At 44.6% G+C, this 15,233-nt stretch overlaps 1 protein-coding gene across 1 annotated transcript in view; it reads left to right on the forward strand.

Moving 5' to 3' along the window:
- Nucleotides 1–15,233, forward strand: part of acin1b (apoptotic chromatin condensation inducer 1b) — a 31,830-nt gene that overhangs the window by 2,407 nt on the left and 14,190 nt on the right. The window contains exons 2-6 of the mRNA XM_036146351.1: nucleotides 3,181–3,246; nucleotides 3,331–3,442; nucleotides 3,523–3,593; nucleotides 6,257–7,609; nucleotides 9,059–9,141. Of these exons, the coding sequence (XP_036002244.1) occupies nucleotides 3,181–3,246; nucleotides 3,331–3,442; nucleotides 3,523–3,593; nucleotides 6,257–7,609; nucleotides 9,059–9,141 (1,685 nt within the window). The remainder of the gene's footprint in view (nucleotides 1–3,180; nucleotides 3,247–3,330; nucleotides 3,443–3,522; nucleotides 3,594–6,256; nucleotides 7,610–9,058; nucleotides 9,142–15,233) is intronic.

Genomic DNA, 15,233 nt, shown 5'->3' on the forward strand with positions numbered 1-15,233 from the left:
TTCCTGTTCTTAAACTGTTTAGACTTATTTCACATTAGGCCCCACAGGAGGCCAGTCACTTACAATGACTTCACACATTTCCTAGCCAGCAGGTCTCTCCTGCTGCAAACAAAGGTTTTCCATTTAAATTGTCGTCCCTTGTTGGCTTATTGTGTTTTATTTCTGTCTTTTACGCTTTGTTTTTGCTCTATAAACGAAGCGCTCTTGTGTATATTTACCATAACAAGACCACGTGACCGGAGGTACAATATTGTAAACAAGGAGAAGCAATGGGAGTCTAGCGAGGAGGAGCAAAAGGAAATAGGAAAAGTGTGATGGGGTCGCTGTTGGACCACGGCGAGTTGTCTACTGCAGCAGCCGCGTCAATCGTCGCCGCCTTGTTTTCTGATAGTTCAGCGGTCGGCAGATGGAGCGCAGCGGTGCAAAGTTCTTTTCAGGCTCCAAAAAGGACCAAGTAAACACTAGAAGGGGGGGGGGCGGCGAGATGAAGCCTCCAGAGGCACCGAGGCTTTCCATCCAGTTGCTCCACTCTTGTTTCTAAGGTCAGGATGATGGTTCAGTTTGCTCTGCTGCGCCATCAAGTGGACCATAAATGCACAGCAGGCAGTGTGAAGATTATTTGACACAAATTAGGTGTGAGGCGCTTTAAACTGAATAAATCAACGGCGTGTGTGATGCCCAGGAAGGTCTGGCTATTTGTATGATTTTAATCTGTCTCATGATGCAGTAGCCCTTGGAAGCAAAAGTGGAAACAAGGGTTGAGGCTTGTGATGTGAATCTGCTACGTTACTTTGTAACTGTACTTATAATTATGACCTTTATTTAATCAGGTAAAGCCTCATCCAGTTAAAGAAATCGCTATTTCAAGCTAAAACCAAGGAAACTGTAAGTCTAAGTGGGGATCTGAACCCATGACTCAGCAGTTAAAGCGCCAAAGTTTAACCACTAAACCACCAGAAAACATTCAGTCATACCAGGCGCAGCTGGTTGATAAAATATCTTTTAACTGGGCACAGATGGACTAAGTGAGCCAGAAGAGAGACAGCAAGTTTACACGAGTTGGGTTAAACGTTTTCCTGTCTGTTACACAACTCTCCCCTCTCTTGCTCATTTCAAAGCTAAAAACAACATTTAGATATTATAAGGGTACCGATCCGATACCCAGATCGGATGTGGGATGAATGATGCCGATCCAGTCGCTTCTTTTTTTTAATTAATGTCATACACAGCAATAGTTACAGCATTCTAGTCACTGTAATTCTGTGTTTGCAGAGCAGCAGCTAGCGATGAGCAAACACACAGCAAACATGGAGCAAGTGCCGGACCGAGCCAGCTCTGCTATTTGGAAACATTTCAGACTCGATGCGCCAACAAGTCCGACTGCAACACGCAATATACGCGACGTGAAAATTGTGAGGCGTGGTGATAAAGTTGGTAAATTCAACACCGCAGACTTTAAATAAGCGTCTCCAAAAGCACCGTGCTAAAGAGCACACGGACCTTTTTTTTTTTTTTTCATAAACACTGTTTATGTCAAGACCGAAGCCTTCACTCACACGGTTAATTTAACGGTAGCATCGGATCAGAAAACACTGGATCGGTGCATCTCTGTTAAACATGCTGCAAATGATCCCAAGACGAGGAGATGTGACGGGGGAATCAGCAGAAAACCTGAAGCATCAGCTCACTGGACACATCACTAGTAAACACTATCAGTATATTGTTTTATTTGAAGACATCCATCCATCTTGTAACACGCTTATCCCTGCTGGGGTCGTGAGGGGATGCTGGTGCCTATCTCCAGCTGTCAATGGGTGAGAGGCGGGGTACAACCTGGACAGGTCGCCAGTCTGTGGCAGGGCAACACAGAGACAAACAGGACAAACAACCATTCACACACACTCACACCTAAGGACAATTTAGAGAGGCCAATTAACCTAACAGTCATGTTTTTGCACTGTGAGAGGAAGCCACGCATGCACAGGGAGAACATGCAAACTTCATATAATGCCTCCCAGTTCTTTTACATCTCATATTTTAATAATAGACCTAAATTCAACTTACTTAAACTTGCAGAATCCCTCAGCAGCGTGCACTTTGTAAGGATTAGGTGGAATATGCAAATGACTGAACGTAACAACATGTCACCGTTGGTCTCAAAATTTAGAATTGTGCACGTCCGAGCCTTGATATACTGTAACGCCATTAAACAAACAGATATTGTTTGCGCTGAAAACACCTGTAAACTGTGGAAAAGTACCGTACGGTAGGTTAGAATGGACACTCAGAGGAGGGCTGAGTCTGTGTTGTTAAAGACGAGCTTTGTTGGGTTTTGCATACATTCAAAACGTGTTTTTCTGCTGCTACAGTAGTCTGGTTCACAAGAAACTGGACTCAGACAGCAAGAGTTAGATTTTATTTAGGGATAAACAGTTGCTCTAATGGACTACGGCACTTCTTTTAAAATAAAGTACATTTGTTTCTTTTGAATTAAAAGCTTTATAGGCAAGGTTTTAGAACGTACAGGTGAATGTACAGTATTTAAAGTTTATATCAATTATTTGCCTACTAGAAACATTGGGTAAAGGACCTTTTCAAGTGCCTTGGACTGGAAAGACTAACGTATATTGCTAAGGGAAAACAGAAAGAGTTTTATAATCTCTGGGAACCATATATGAGCATTATAGAGTCTGAGATATAATGTTTATAATGTTTATTTATCCTAAGTTCTGTATTTTTTTTTAAATGTTTTATTTATTTGTTTTTCATTATAATTTTTAAGCGAGATCCTTTTTACATTTGAGTACTTGATTTCAAATGTATATATTCCTTAAGCTAAGTTGTACAAAGGTGGAATTTGCAGGGTTAGCCTAGGTCTGTGTGTATGTGTGTGTGTGTGTGTGGGGGGGGGGGGGGGGTTCGGGGGGGTGGTATGTGTTAATGTTCTATTTTGAATTGTTATGCAATGCAAAAAATCAATAAATATATTGGAAAAAAAATTATTTGCCCACTTCAAAAGTTTTCCTACATTTGTACACTTGTCGTTTAGGTAGTCTTGAGGTAAAGTTGCGCTCCATTATACCTACAAGTCTACTTGTTTTAAATGCTGTGTAATCAAGGGAATGCAGGGTCTTGATTCATTTGTCGTTTTAAATATCTTTACTGCTTTACCCCTTGTAGGCGCTGATGCTGGAAAACCTCCAGAGGTCATCGTCCTCTCACAGTGGGCTGCAGCCCAACTCCCAGGTGGGCCTTTCTTTTTAATCCGGGTCAGTGTGACAACATTTCCTGTCATTCAAAACTCTCTCTTTGCGTTGGTCCGGCTTTCAGATTGGCGAGGAGATGTGCCAGAACAGTTTCATCAAACAGTACCTGGCCCAGCAGCAAGAGCTCCTACGTCAGAGACTGGCCAGAGAGGCCCAGCAGGGAGAGGAGGCTGACGGTACGACTCTTCAGTGGACGCCCAGGAGAGCTGAACGGGCAACGTCACTGTAACGCCTAACTTGTGTCCTTGTGTGACAGAAAGCCCAGCTGGACCAGAGGAGGACGAAGAGCAGTCCGAAGACAATGACAGCCCTCCCTTCGTCAGTAAGGTCAGTAACCTGAATAAAGGTTAAATAAATCTCATTTAACTTGAATTAGGCTGCGAAGGATACGTTTATGGTGCTTCACAAAAGAATAAACAGTCACGTTTAATCAGTTACAATATTATTGAAAAGTTAGTTTATTTCAGAAATACTGCGTGAAACACATTATATAGATTAATTACACAAAGACTGATGTTTTCAAGCCTTTATGATGATTTTCTGCTCACAGCTAATGAAAACACGATGTTTAAGATTATTACATTACAACAGACTAATAAAAAACAGTTTTATTACAAAAATTTGGGCTTAAAAAGAAAGTTTGAGACCCGCTTAAAGGTGGTCATTTCTAAAATGGTGCGTTCAATCTGACAATGAGCCCAGGAAGCTTGGTGCCAAACTTTCTCTGGACCTGAGAGGCTCCTCACACATTAGGCACGGGTCAGAAAAAGGCTCAGCTTAGATGCTGCTGGTCTTCTTCTACACGTCGGCCATCGTTCAGTCGACCCGTGTTCATCCATCACTGTGTGGTTTGGCTCATCCACAAAACAGGACCGGTCCAAACTGAAACAACTAAGGCTACGTTCACACTGCAGCCTGAAGTGACCCAATTCCGATTTTTTTGCCCATATGCGACCTTTATCTGATCTTTTCATGACAGTCTGAACAATACAGATCGGATTTTTTCAAATGCGACCCAGGCCGCTTGGATATGTGGTCCTGAATCCGATACGTATCTGATCTTTTCAAATGCGACCTGTGTCTGTACGGCCAGGTCGCATTTATCTGACCTGTACGTCACCGATACTCGACAAACGTCACTATTCTGCGTCCTGCTATGCAGAAGCAGGAAGAAAGACGACACCCATAGCGGACAACAATGCAAGGAGCAGTCAATGGAGGGAAAAGCCCCGGTTAGAAAATAAATTAATGACCGCAAAATGCGCGCCAGCATTATAATCCATGTTTACTTCCACAAACACTGAGGACGCTTGCTACGTGTGACGTCATTGCGTCCTCGAGTGCGCATGCGGGACACTTAGGTTGAACGCATTCAGTTCACACAGGAGATCACACACAAGTCGCATATATTTGGAAATGTGAACGACCACGTAAAAAAATCCGATTTCACAAAAGAAAAATCAGAATTGAGCTTTAAGATCTGCAGTGTGAACGTAGCCTTGGTCTGCATAGGGGGTCATCATCCAGGACCCGTACTGGTCAAGGGTCAGAAGAAGGCCCGCTAATATCTCTGCAGACTCACACGTCCAGGATACAAACTGTTACGTTCAGGTCGGCGCTACAGAGTGTGTTTATTTATTCAGCCATAGACCGGGTGTTCCTCCTGGCTGTCAACACTCAACAGTCCACAGATCAGTATGTTTGCACCAGTCCAACTATGTCTTCCTCTTCTGTAAAAACAAAAAAAAAGTTTTTATTTCCCTTTTTATTTATTCATGCTTATTGAGAGCAAAGTCAAACTGAAGTCAAATGGCTTGTTTTTGTGCACAAACCTGCCGATTTAAAGCTGATTCTGAGCCCCGTTGGAACGCATGCTCTGATTTATTTATGACTGGAGATCCCTTGGAAATTTCCCATTTTGTCAAGAAATAAAAACTAACTCTGAAGTGGAAATAAATAGATACATGGATTGCAACATTTAGTTTTTTTTTTACATCTCTTTTTGTACAAATTTGGAACATTAACAAGAATATTGCAAAAAAAATTTACAAAGAAAAATGTCATTCATTTGCATTCATCCCCTTTACTCTGACACCGCTGGATGGATGTTGATCAACTTGTTGCGTTAAAAAGTCAGATAATCTGCAAATAGTCAACCTGTATGAGATTTAATCTCAGAATAAATGCAGCTGTTCTGTGAAGGCTTCAGAGGTTTGTTAGAGAACATTAGGGAACAGGCAGACACATGAAGACCAGGAACGCAGCAGATGGTTCAGGGAGAACATTTAAAGCCGGGTTGGGTTGTAAACAGTATCTCCACCTTTGAACATGTCGCAGAGCTCTGATCAGTCCACCATCTTAAAGTGAAAAGAGTATGGCACAAATCAAACACATCGAGTGGTTGTTTAGCTGATCTGACAGGCCAGGCAGAAAAAGCCACAGTTTAGGTGGAAGAATCTGTTGACAGGACATCTATGAAAAGGAAACCATTCATGGCTCGAGCGTACCTGAACACACCCTTCCCATGGCGAAACATGCTTCCTGCAGCATCAGGCTGGCCGAGCGCTTTTCTTCAGCCGGCTCAGGGTTGACAGGAAGATAAATGGAACTAAATGCAAGAGAAACCCCTGTTAGAAGCTACAAATGACCTGAGACTAGGGTAGAGGTTCCCCTTCCAGCAGGACAACAACAACAGCCCTAATCCTCAAGGCCCCCCTGTGCGTGAAGCGTATTCATGGGTTAGAATGGTCCAGTCAAAGCCCAGGCCTAAATCTAAATAACCCGTGGCTGGACTTGGAGCTTTTCTGTCTGCAGAGGCTCTTCAGAAACATTTCAGCGTGTAGATGTGCAGTTGATAGGGAAACTCCAAGAGACTAGCTAAAGCTGCAGTAAAAGGTGGCTCCATGGAATATGCAGATAGTCATTATACAAAAATGTTCTGCTGGTTAAAACCTTCAACCATGTAAATATTTATCTTCTTTGTCCAAAAGCAAAAAGGGCCCCGGACCCAGCCCCCAGGTCCCGATGTGGGAGGAGAAAACTCTGGACCTGCTGCTGCGTCCCGCCACAGAGAGTCCAGTGAAGCTCCCAGAGCCAGGATGCAGCGGGCCCCCTTTCAGCAAGGACACAGGGAGCCCCCAGCCTCCTCCCCTCCCCGAGCTGTTGCCTCCTTCTCAGTGCGTGTCCAGGGTCAGCCGGACAGCCATGGGTATCCGGCCCCTTTGCCCCCGGGCCAGGAGAAGGAGGCGGCTACGGTGAGCGTCCCCCGAGCAGCTCATCCCGGCCTCAATCTCAGCCGCTCCGCCCGGAGTTCAGCCGAAAACCACGTGAAGGACGACAGCGACGAAGACGACGACAGCGACGATAGCGACGAAGATGAGGACTGGGGACCCGGTCCTGGGGGGGCGCGGAGGAGAAAGGCAGCGGTTCCCTCAAAGCAGCAGGTGGCTCCCAGCGTGTCGTCAGCCGCCGCGAGATCCAAACGCAAGCTTCAGCCTCCTCAGCACATCCCGCCTCCTCAGGTACACGACACTCCCATGCAGCTGCGTCACCCCACCCCTCCTCCCTCTCCGCCCCCTAACCTGTTCCCCCTACCCGACACTCCGAAGCAAAGCCCCCCAGACGATCAGGAGAGGGAGGCCGCACGTGACGCAGGGATGGCGTCCTTCCCGCCTCCCACCGTGCAGAGGCAAGACTCTGACTCCAGCTCCGGCTCCAGCAGCCCCGAACCTCCTGTGAAGCGCAGGTCTGGCCCCCTTTCACTGCTCATGCACAAGATGGAGTCAGAGGAGGCAACCTCATCTCCCGGGTTCTCCGGAGAAACGGCACACTCGACTGCGACGTGTTCCAGCGAATCTCCTCTTCAGCCGTCCGAAACAAAGATGCAACAGGAGGTCAGAGAGAGCGAAGAAGAGAGGCCGCTGAAGGAGGAGAAGGAGAGGGGACAGCAGCAGAAGCCGGAGAGAGAGAGTCTCAAAAGCCAGGAGCAAGAAAGGGAGAAGAGCCGCTCGGAGGAAGAGAGGGAACAGGAAAGAAAGGGGCTGGAAGAGGTGAGGAAGCAGCGGCAGAAGGAGGAACAGGAAAAGGAGAAAAGACGGCAGGAAGAGGAAAAAGAGAAGAAACGCAAAGAGGAGGAGAGGAGAATAGCGGAGCAGCGGCTAAGAGAGGAAGAAGAAATGAAAAGAGAGACGGCCAAGAACGACCAGAGAGCTGCAGCCAGAGGAGAAGATTCTGGTTCCTCCTCAGATTCTGACTCCAAATCAGAGTCCTCCTCCCGCTCGTCATCGTCCTCCTCCTCCTCCTCCCCTGCCAGGGAAACACCTCAGCCTGCCAGTCAGCTGAAGGTTGGTGCTTAATTGGCTGTGGGTGTGTGTCAGTCTCACAAAACGAGCGGGTACAGAATAATCTATCGAAGGCTTTGATTCCAACACTGAGGGTCACAGCCCTTCAAATATTAACCACTAAAAGGTTTTACTCTGTAGTATTAGAAATGCATTTAATGAGAAAAACCCTTTACTTATTTACTTCTGTTAAATCTGTCCCTGTATGTATGATATAGAAAAGAAGAAGATGCTCGCTTGATTACATTTCCTGATCCTACATATTAATCTGGGTGGAAACAACAGATGTAAATTTTTTTTGTCTCCAAAAATAGAAGCGATGCCAAATGGGCTAAATCTCTGTGACGTGGAGCCCTGATAATAACTATCAACTAGGGCTGAACGATTTTGGAAAATAATCTAATTGCGATTTTTTTTTTTTCTTAATATTGCGATTTAATGCGATTTTTTTCTTTTTTTTTTTTTTTTCCCCCAATTTCATTTATCATGTCTTTTTAAACATATACAAACAACAAATAATTTTGTTTCCTCGCCGTGCAGATTAGTTGCTAAAAGACCCGCAGCATCTAAACTCAGAGCAGTAATGATTGCGTTCTGCCTACAATATATTTCAACCAAAATTGCAATTTTGACTTTTCTCTGCGTTAACCACAAGCAACAAAAATGGCGTCTAAATAAAGATGTTTGTAAACAAGGACTATTTAAAACAAGAACTTTTAATGTTTCTATTACGGTAATCAGAATATTATTCAAGAGAACAGCTTTTAGTTGATTTGGACAGCAATCCTTGTTGAACATAAAGTGCAACCAACAAGCAAGTCTATGTATTAAACTGATTGACCTGTACTTAATGCTATGTATGATTATATAAACTCTAAAACAAGTAATAAAATTAGATTATCTCACTGCTGCAACTGTCTTCCCTTCCATGTGGAGGCAAACCCACTTCAAACATTTTACCAACACCTAATGGACGTGTCTAATTCACTAATTGTTACATAGCCAAAAATTGCAGACTCTGCGATTTGGAAATTACGTTTTTTTAAATCGCGATTATATAGAAAATGCGATTAATTGTTCAGCCCTACTATCAATAAACAAGTAGTTGGAAGTCCGCTTTGCAGCAGCCACAGCCTATTGTGAACACTGCTGGCAGGTTATGCTACAGGTGGCACTGATGTTAGTGTAGAAAAGCCCCCGATCAGATACTATCGTTATCAAAATCTTCAAAGGAACTCCTAAAGATGAGCGTAGTCTCCAGCGTTGCTTTCTAACAAACGTCTCTCAAGGCTACAAGGTTGAAGGCTATTTAGCCTTAGGTGTTGCAGAGGTTTGGGTTTTATTCACTTTCTTTGAGTCCTTAAAATAAACCCAAAGTTATTTGGCTTATTCTTTGACAAGAGCGTTGTTTTTGTTTGCCTTTCATTTGTCTTCCTTTCATTCGTCTCACAGAAGGCAGACCAACGACAAGAGGCAGAGGCTCATGAAAAGACTAAGTTCAGTAACGACTCGGAGAATCCTAACCTTTCTAAAAGGTAAGTGGTCATTTTTAAATAGCAGGTAAAGATTATCCAAGCCTAATGATGTCCAAATTCAGTTAACAGATTCATTTTAAACCAGTCTTTAAAGAGTAACGCGATCATTTTCATGTGAAGAGTTAAAGAATTTGTATGCGACACAAGCAAGTTGGAGAACCAGCGGACAACACAGGGTGAATGATAGTTCAGAGGGAAACATGGCGTCTTTAATGGGTTTTTATTTATTTTATTTATTTATTTATTTATTCGAACATGATACAAATATAAAAATAAAATAGTGCACAGTAACAAGAAGTGCATAAGAAAGAAGAGAAAATACAGATTTTTGTTTCAGTTAACATATCATGCTCAAAACGGACCGATCCAAAGTAAGTTGGATTTAATAAGCTGCACCAGTAGTTTGCACCATGTTTTTTTCTACATTAGTACTTTGTTGTTTATTGTGCTGTTACATATGATGTAATGCAGGATTTTGTAGAAGATATTGCTGTAATATTCAGTAACAAGAGTGTTTTGTTTGATTTAGTGCACTTGAGGTGTATGTCCAGACTCTGTAGGTATTCCTCTGAGTGGAGGTATAGTTCTCTGAAGCGAGCTTTGAAATAGTTATAGTAGAATAGAATAGAAATATATTTTACTATCCCAAGGTTGAGGAATTTAGGTATACTAGGAGCAAAGTGAAAGGTCAATGAAAGCTTGCATATAAACACAAGGATAAAAAATATTAAAACAAAAAGATAAGAGCAAGATGATGTACAGTATGGGCATTTTTACGACAAAAAAAAAAAATACAGTATAGTTATTATGAATAGCATGCTCAAATTAAAAAAAACTGAGTGGGTGTTTAAAAAAAAAACAACCTGTGTATGCATATTTGTGCATAGAAAACAAGAGACTGTACTATAACAGCAGGGATGTACACACTTCCAGTGCCTCAGTGTCAGTTTGTGTGTCCTCACACACGATGGACCGCCAGTGATGTGGACCAGTGTCCTCTGGGACGTCTTCCACTAGTCCCTGAAGAGTCCCCGCTGGATGGTACTAAAAGGACAGGAGAAACCCAAGAACACGATCCCCACGGTGCTTCCAGGCCTCTCCAGGTGGGCCAGAGCCTGATGCAGGAGGTAGATGAAGGCATTATCCACTACAGGAATTATTCCACTGCTAGGCTAACTGCAGTGGATCCAACAAGGACCTCTCAAGGAGGCGAAGATTGTTGAGAACCAACCTCTCAAAGGTCTTCATCGGGTTTTGAGGTCAGTGCTACTGGCCTGTAGCTGCTGAGGTCCTTCAGATGTTTGTCATTTGGCGCTGGTACCACACAGGAGGCCTCGGTGTGTGAACTGTGGCACTTTTTTCAGCTTCAGGCTCGCATTGAGCCTGGAACTGAACCTGCAGCCTTTCGCACCTTGATCCTCACCTGGGGTGCCGCGCGGTGGTGGGGGAGGGCCGCTATGGATGGAGTCTCTTGAAGCAGAGGGGCCAGGTGATGTCTGAGAGCTGAGAAGAGTGAAGTTCTGGGAAGGAGAGCAGCCAGCTAATGAAGATGAGGTGGGCTGCAGCAGGAGAGTCGAGGCTGGGGATGGGAGTGTCTGATGGAACCTGCTGGAGAGCTGGTTCAGATCATTCACCCACCCTAAATCACCTACAGCCGGGAAGTTTAGTTTAGTTTGTGATATGAAATGGTTTTCAGGCTCTTCCAAACCCCGCTCAAGTTGTTCTGTGCCAGCTGGTCCTCCATCTTCATCCTGTGTAATCCTTTTTTGTCTGTGATCTTCCTTCTCCTGGAGGAGAGCCATTATTTCACGGTTGATGTGGGGCCTTCAGTAGAGGCACAGTGTTGTCCACCTAGAGGTTAATGTATGTGTCTTCTCCATGAGGAGCACAGAGCTGGAACAGTCCCTCAGTCCCTCTCTTTACTGTGCGTCTGACAGTGGGTTTATACACAGGCTGGAGATGAACCAGGTTGTGATCTGAGCCCCCCAGGGGACGGAGGGAGACAACCTGTGTGCCTTCTTTGTGTTGGCTTACAGATAGTCCAGCGGCTTATTGTCTGTTCTGCAGCAGGTGGCACACTGAGTGAAGGTGGGGAGTGTTGAGGACAGCAAGAGTTGATTAAAAACCCTGGAGATAAAAAAAGGGCCTGGAGATGTTGTTTGGAGTCTGCTGGTAACAGTATGGAGGACATTGCAGGCTGCTGCAGAGTTAGTAGAGTGGGGCGCGTACGCCTTTATCATAACGTGTGTAAACTGAGGCGGTAGATGGCATGACTTCATGCTAACATCTAGCTGTTCAATATCCATACTGGAGCCTGTCCCTGATAGTTAAATCCACAGAGTTACACCATCTATCGTTCACAAACACAACCAGAACCCCTCCTCTCTTCTCACTGCTCCCCGTGGTTCTGTTAGAACAGAATAAATGAAAACTGTCCATGTTTTACTGTGTCCAGAGTTAGCGCGGTTAGCCACGTCAGGATAATTAAGCTACTCTGCCTATACCGCCCCTGAACAGCGCTTCTGGTTTTCCACAATAATGAGTTATCGGTCGGAGACACAGCACCGTGTTCATGGTTTCTTTGCCTATAATGACACGATTAAACCTGGAATGCGGCAGATTTTCACTCAAGTATTGCACTAAGATCCCAGGAGCAGTCGCTTGCTATAAGTGGTTCATTAACAAGCCGGTGCCCCTGTGATTTAGTAGGAAGTAGACATTAATTAGACAGACTAAACAAAGTCTTAATGAATGCTATTAATTATGGGGAACTGTTTGAATCAAGGTTTACAGATGAAGCAATCTTGTGAGTGTCGTGATTATTAGTGACTGACATCACTCGATTTTTAAAGACAGTTCTGAACTTCAAGTCTTTCTGGTGTTTTTTTTTTTTTTTTTATACCTGTTTCTTTTAAAAGTGCTTGTTTAATATGCCTAGATTTAAAATATCATATTTACAGATCTTTAAGAGGTTTACTTAAAGATTACAATAAAGCCTAGTTCTGTAGTTTTAAACATTTAACAACCAAATGGGGGGTTTAAAACGTGGGAGTCTGTAATTTAAACCAGCAGAAGTTGAGCTGGTAGGGCAGCTGAAATCAGTGATACAAATATATTTAAAGGCTTATTTGTCAAAGGTGTGAGCAAGTCTCTAGATAAATGAAACAAATAGTGTTCTTATGATCTAATAATTTGCCAAGACCGAAGAAAATTAAATCAGGATTTAAGATTTTTTTTTATATAGGTAAAGCCAAAATCGTTATTATCCCTGGCTGGTTTAGGTTTAAGGAAAATGTTCAGGTTGGCCAGCAGGTTTCTATTGACCTGAAGTGATATTAACATTTTGGAGATGCCCAGTCTGAGTAGAGACTTGACTCTGATAGAGACTGTGTGGAGGGAGCCAGAGAGGAGGAGGCCCTTCAACCTCCAGGACCTGGAGCTCATCATTAAATATAAAGGGTCAAAATACCAGTCAAAGCATGCAAAGGCTGCTCAGCAGTTCTAAGAGTTGGATTGCTGCAAATGGCAGAAATCATATCCAGTTTGACATTTTTATTAGAATTTAACTGTAAAAACTGAGTCCCTTCACAATGATTAATTTTTTTTTTAGAAAGAATGCTTAGGAAAACTGTTTACAGTGTCATTTTTAAAAGTGAAGAAAGGACATACTGGATAGAGCGAAAGATGGGAATGTTTTAAGTCACATTCAAACACATGTATCTATAAACTACGCTCTGGTAGGTAACTGGTGCCAAATGTGTTGTTTTAATACTTAATTATATAGAAATGACTGCTTTATTCTAAAGACGATAATATTTTTGACTAAAGACGTGCGCCACGTTAAAGGGACGCGCCGAGCTTTTATTTTGGAAATCCCGTGGCGGAAGCCGGCCCCGCGCTCTCCCAGGCTCCGTCGTCCTAGCCAACATGGCCATCGTGCATGCACCGCATCCCTGATCCCGACGCAGCGCTCGGCTTGTGGGACCCAGGAACGGCCGCGGCAGGTTTTGCGTTGACTTCAGGCCCCATCGGAGCCAGGCAGCCCGTCGGCCCGCAGCGTCGAGTCCGCCCCCCGGGAGTCTCTCTCTGCGGCCGCTCATAATGCTGTCCGAAGGCAGCAAGAACGGGTAAGAGGGAGCCGAAAGGCCACGGCAGGCTCCGGCTCGCTGCCTGTACTTTTCCGTCGATGGTGTGGGAATGGAAAAGGGATCGGAGGGTTTCCAGGCCGCTTTTTCTCCGGCCGCATGCCGCTGATTACCCGGCAGCTAATGCCTGGCTATGGAATATCACGCCATGCATTCACGTCGGCCTGGTTAGCGTGTTGCATGTTCGCCCATGTGAGCAAGACCGGGGGTGGGGGGCGTCGGTGAAAGCCTTTTGTTGGGTGGATGAGGAGGTGGAGGGGGGGTCTCCTTTTCTTCTCATCAGTGCCTAAATTAGCTGTTCATGGAAGGAAGCGAAGGACTACCCAGTGGCCTGAGATATCATGTGAGGAGGAGGAGGGAAAAACACATTGATTTCTCTTCCTTGTCTGTGTGTAGTCTCCAAGAAGACATCCGTGGTTCTTCACGGCCGTAATGTTCTCGCACTTAGACCTTTAACCAGTCGGGTGTTGGTTTTGTGGAGTTTGTGCGGCTGCAGCTGGTCGTCAGGGGAGATCATTAAAGCAGACATCTGCTGGCTGTACAGTGGTCCCTATGCTGCCACACAGGTCTCCATCTGGCACCAGCAGTCATGATCTTCTCCTGTGGGAGGTGGCGCTTTTTGTTTCACCTCCTCTTAATGGCTGATAAACGTGTTGGGCCGTATTATTATTATTAGTAGTAGTATGGGTGTTAGATCTGAGGAATTCAGCCAAGCTGCTGTTTTTTCTCTTTTTTTTTTTTTCTCTTTGATAGTTTGAACGGGGACGTCTCAAGGCACGTTTTACAGCTTATGAAACTGCTCTTCAGCTGACAGGCGGACTTCATTGTGCTTCCTCATTCCTGCCTCGTCAGATTGAATAGAAACCCGTTTCAAAAGGGGAGCGGGGGAATTGATTCTTCACCTCTTTGTGGAGACCTTCATTCACGGAGGCAGCCGAAGTGGTCCACACGCTCTCACCCCCCGTGTGCGGCGGGGTTGACCCTCCTGACCGTAAAGGGCTGAATCTTTAGTTACAGCCGCGCAGGTGTGCCTCTGGTCCACGCTTGGAGGATTGGACATCCAATCCTTAGGAAAGGGGGGGGGGGGGAATTGTGTGCCGTGTCCCTGAAAGTGAAAAAAGAAAAAGGAGGTTGTTCTTTTGCTGAAACCAAACCTGTGACTAATCTCTGGTGGTGGAGGTTGAACAGGCTCTGCTGGAGCCTATTACTACACTTCAGGCCCTCCTCTGAAAGACACTTTGAGAGGAGGGCCTGGGAGACTTAAGTCGGCATTTTATGGCTTATTTCCAGTCTGGCAAAGCTGTGACCTGCTGATTTTAATCTAATTTTTTGATACTATGATCTAAAAATATGTAAGAACCTTTTAACCTTTCTTGCAGCGGAGACGGAGGCAACATCTCAACGTGTGAGGGAGCTGTTGTTGTGTAACGAGGTTGTACTAATATAAAAAAAAAACACTAACGGAATTTTACATTTTAATCAGTTTTAAGCGTGTTATTAGCTGTTGGCTATTAGTTAGCCTTAGTAGCTGTTAAATGTGTCTTTTTTTGGTCTAATCTCAGAGAATCTAGATCATTCTTTCACTCTGAAGTTTCCACAAAGCTGCAGTTTAGTCCAGGATGGAGGCTGATGGCTAAACAGGAGAAAGAGGAGCAACTGGCTTGTAGCCTGAGCCAGCCGATGGCATGATGTAGTAAACATGCTTCTTCTACAGAGCTTTGACATCTTGTTCTCCTCCTGATTTAATTTTCTAAACGCTCCCCCTGATGTTGACAACAGCCGACTTGGCCGTGCTCTGACGTACGGAGGCCCCAGTCTTCGACGTGGCTGACCCGGGTTCAGTCCCGGCATGTCTCCCTCTCTCAAACCCCCTTTCCTGTCAGCCTAATTTGTACAAATGAGTCACTAGTGCTACAAAAAAAACCCCCAGAAAAACGATATAAGAAA

This window comes from Fundulus heteroclitus, chromosome 14, assembly GCF_011125445.2.
Source record: "Fundulus heteroclitus isolate FHET01 chromosome 14, MU-UCD_Fhet_4.1, whole genome shotgun sequence".
NCBI lineage: Eukaryota > Metazoa > Chordata > Actinopteri > Cyprinodontiformes > Fundulidae > Fundulus > Fundulus heteroclitus.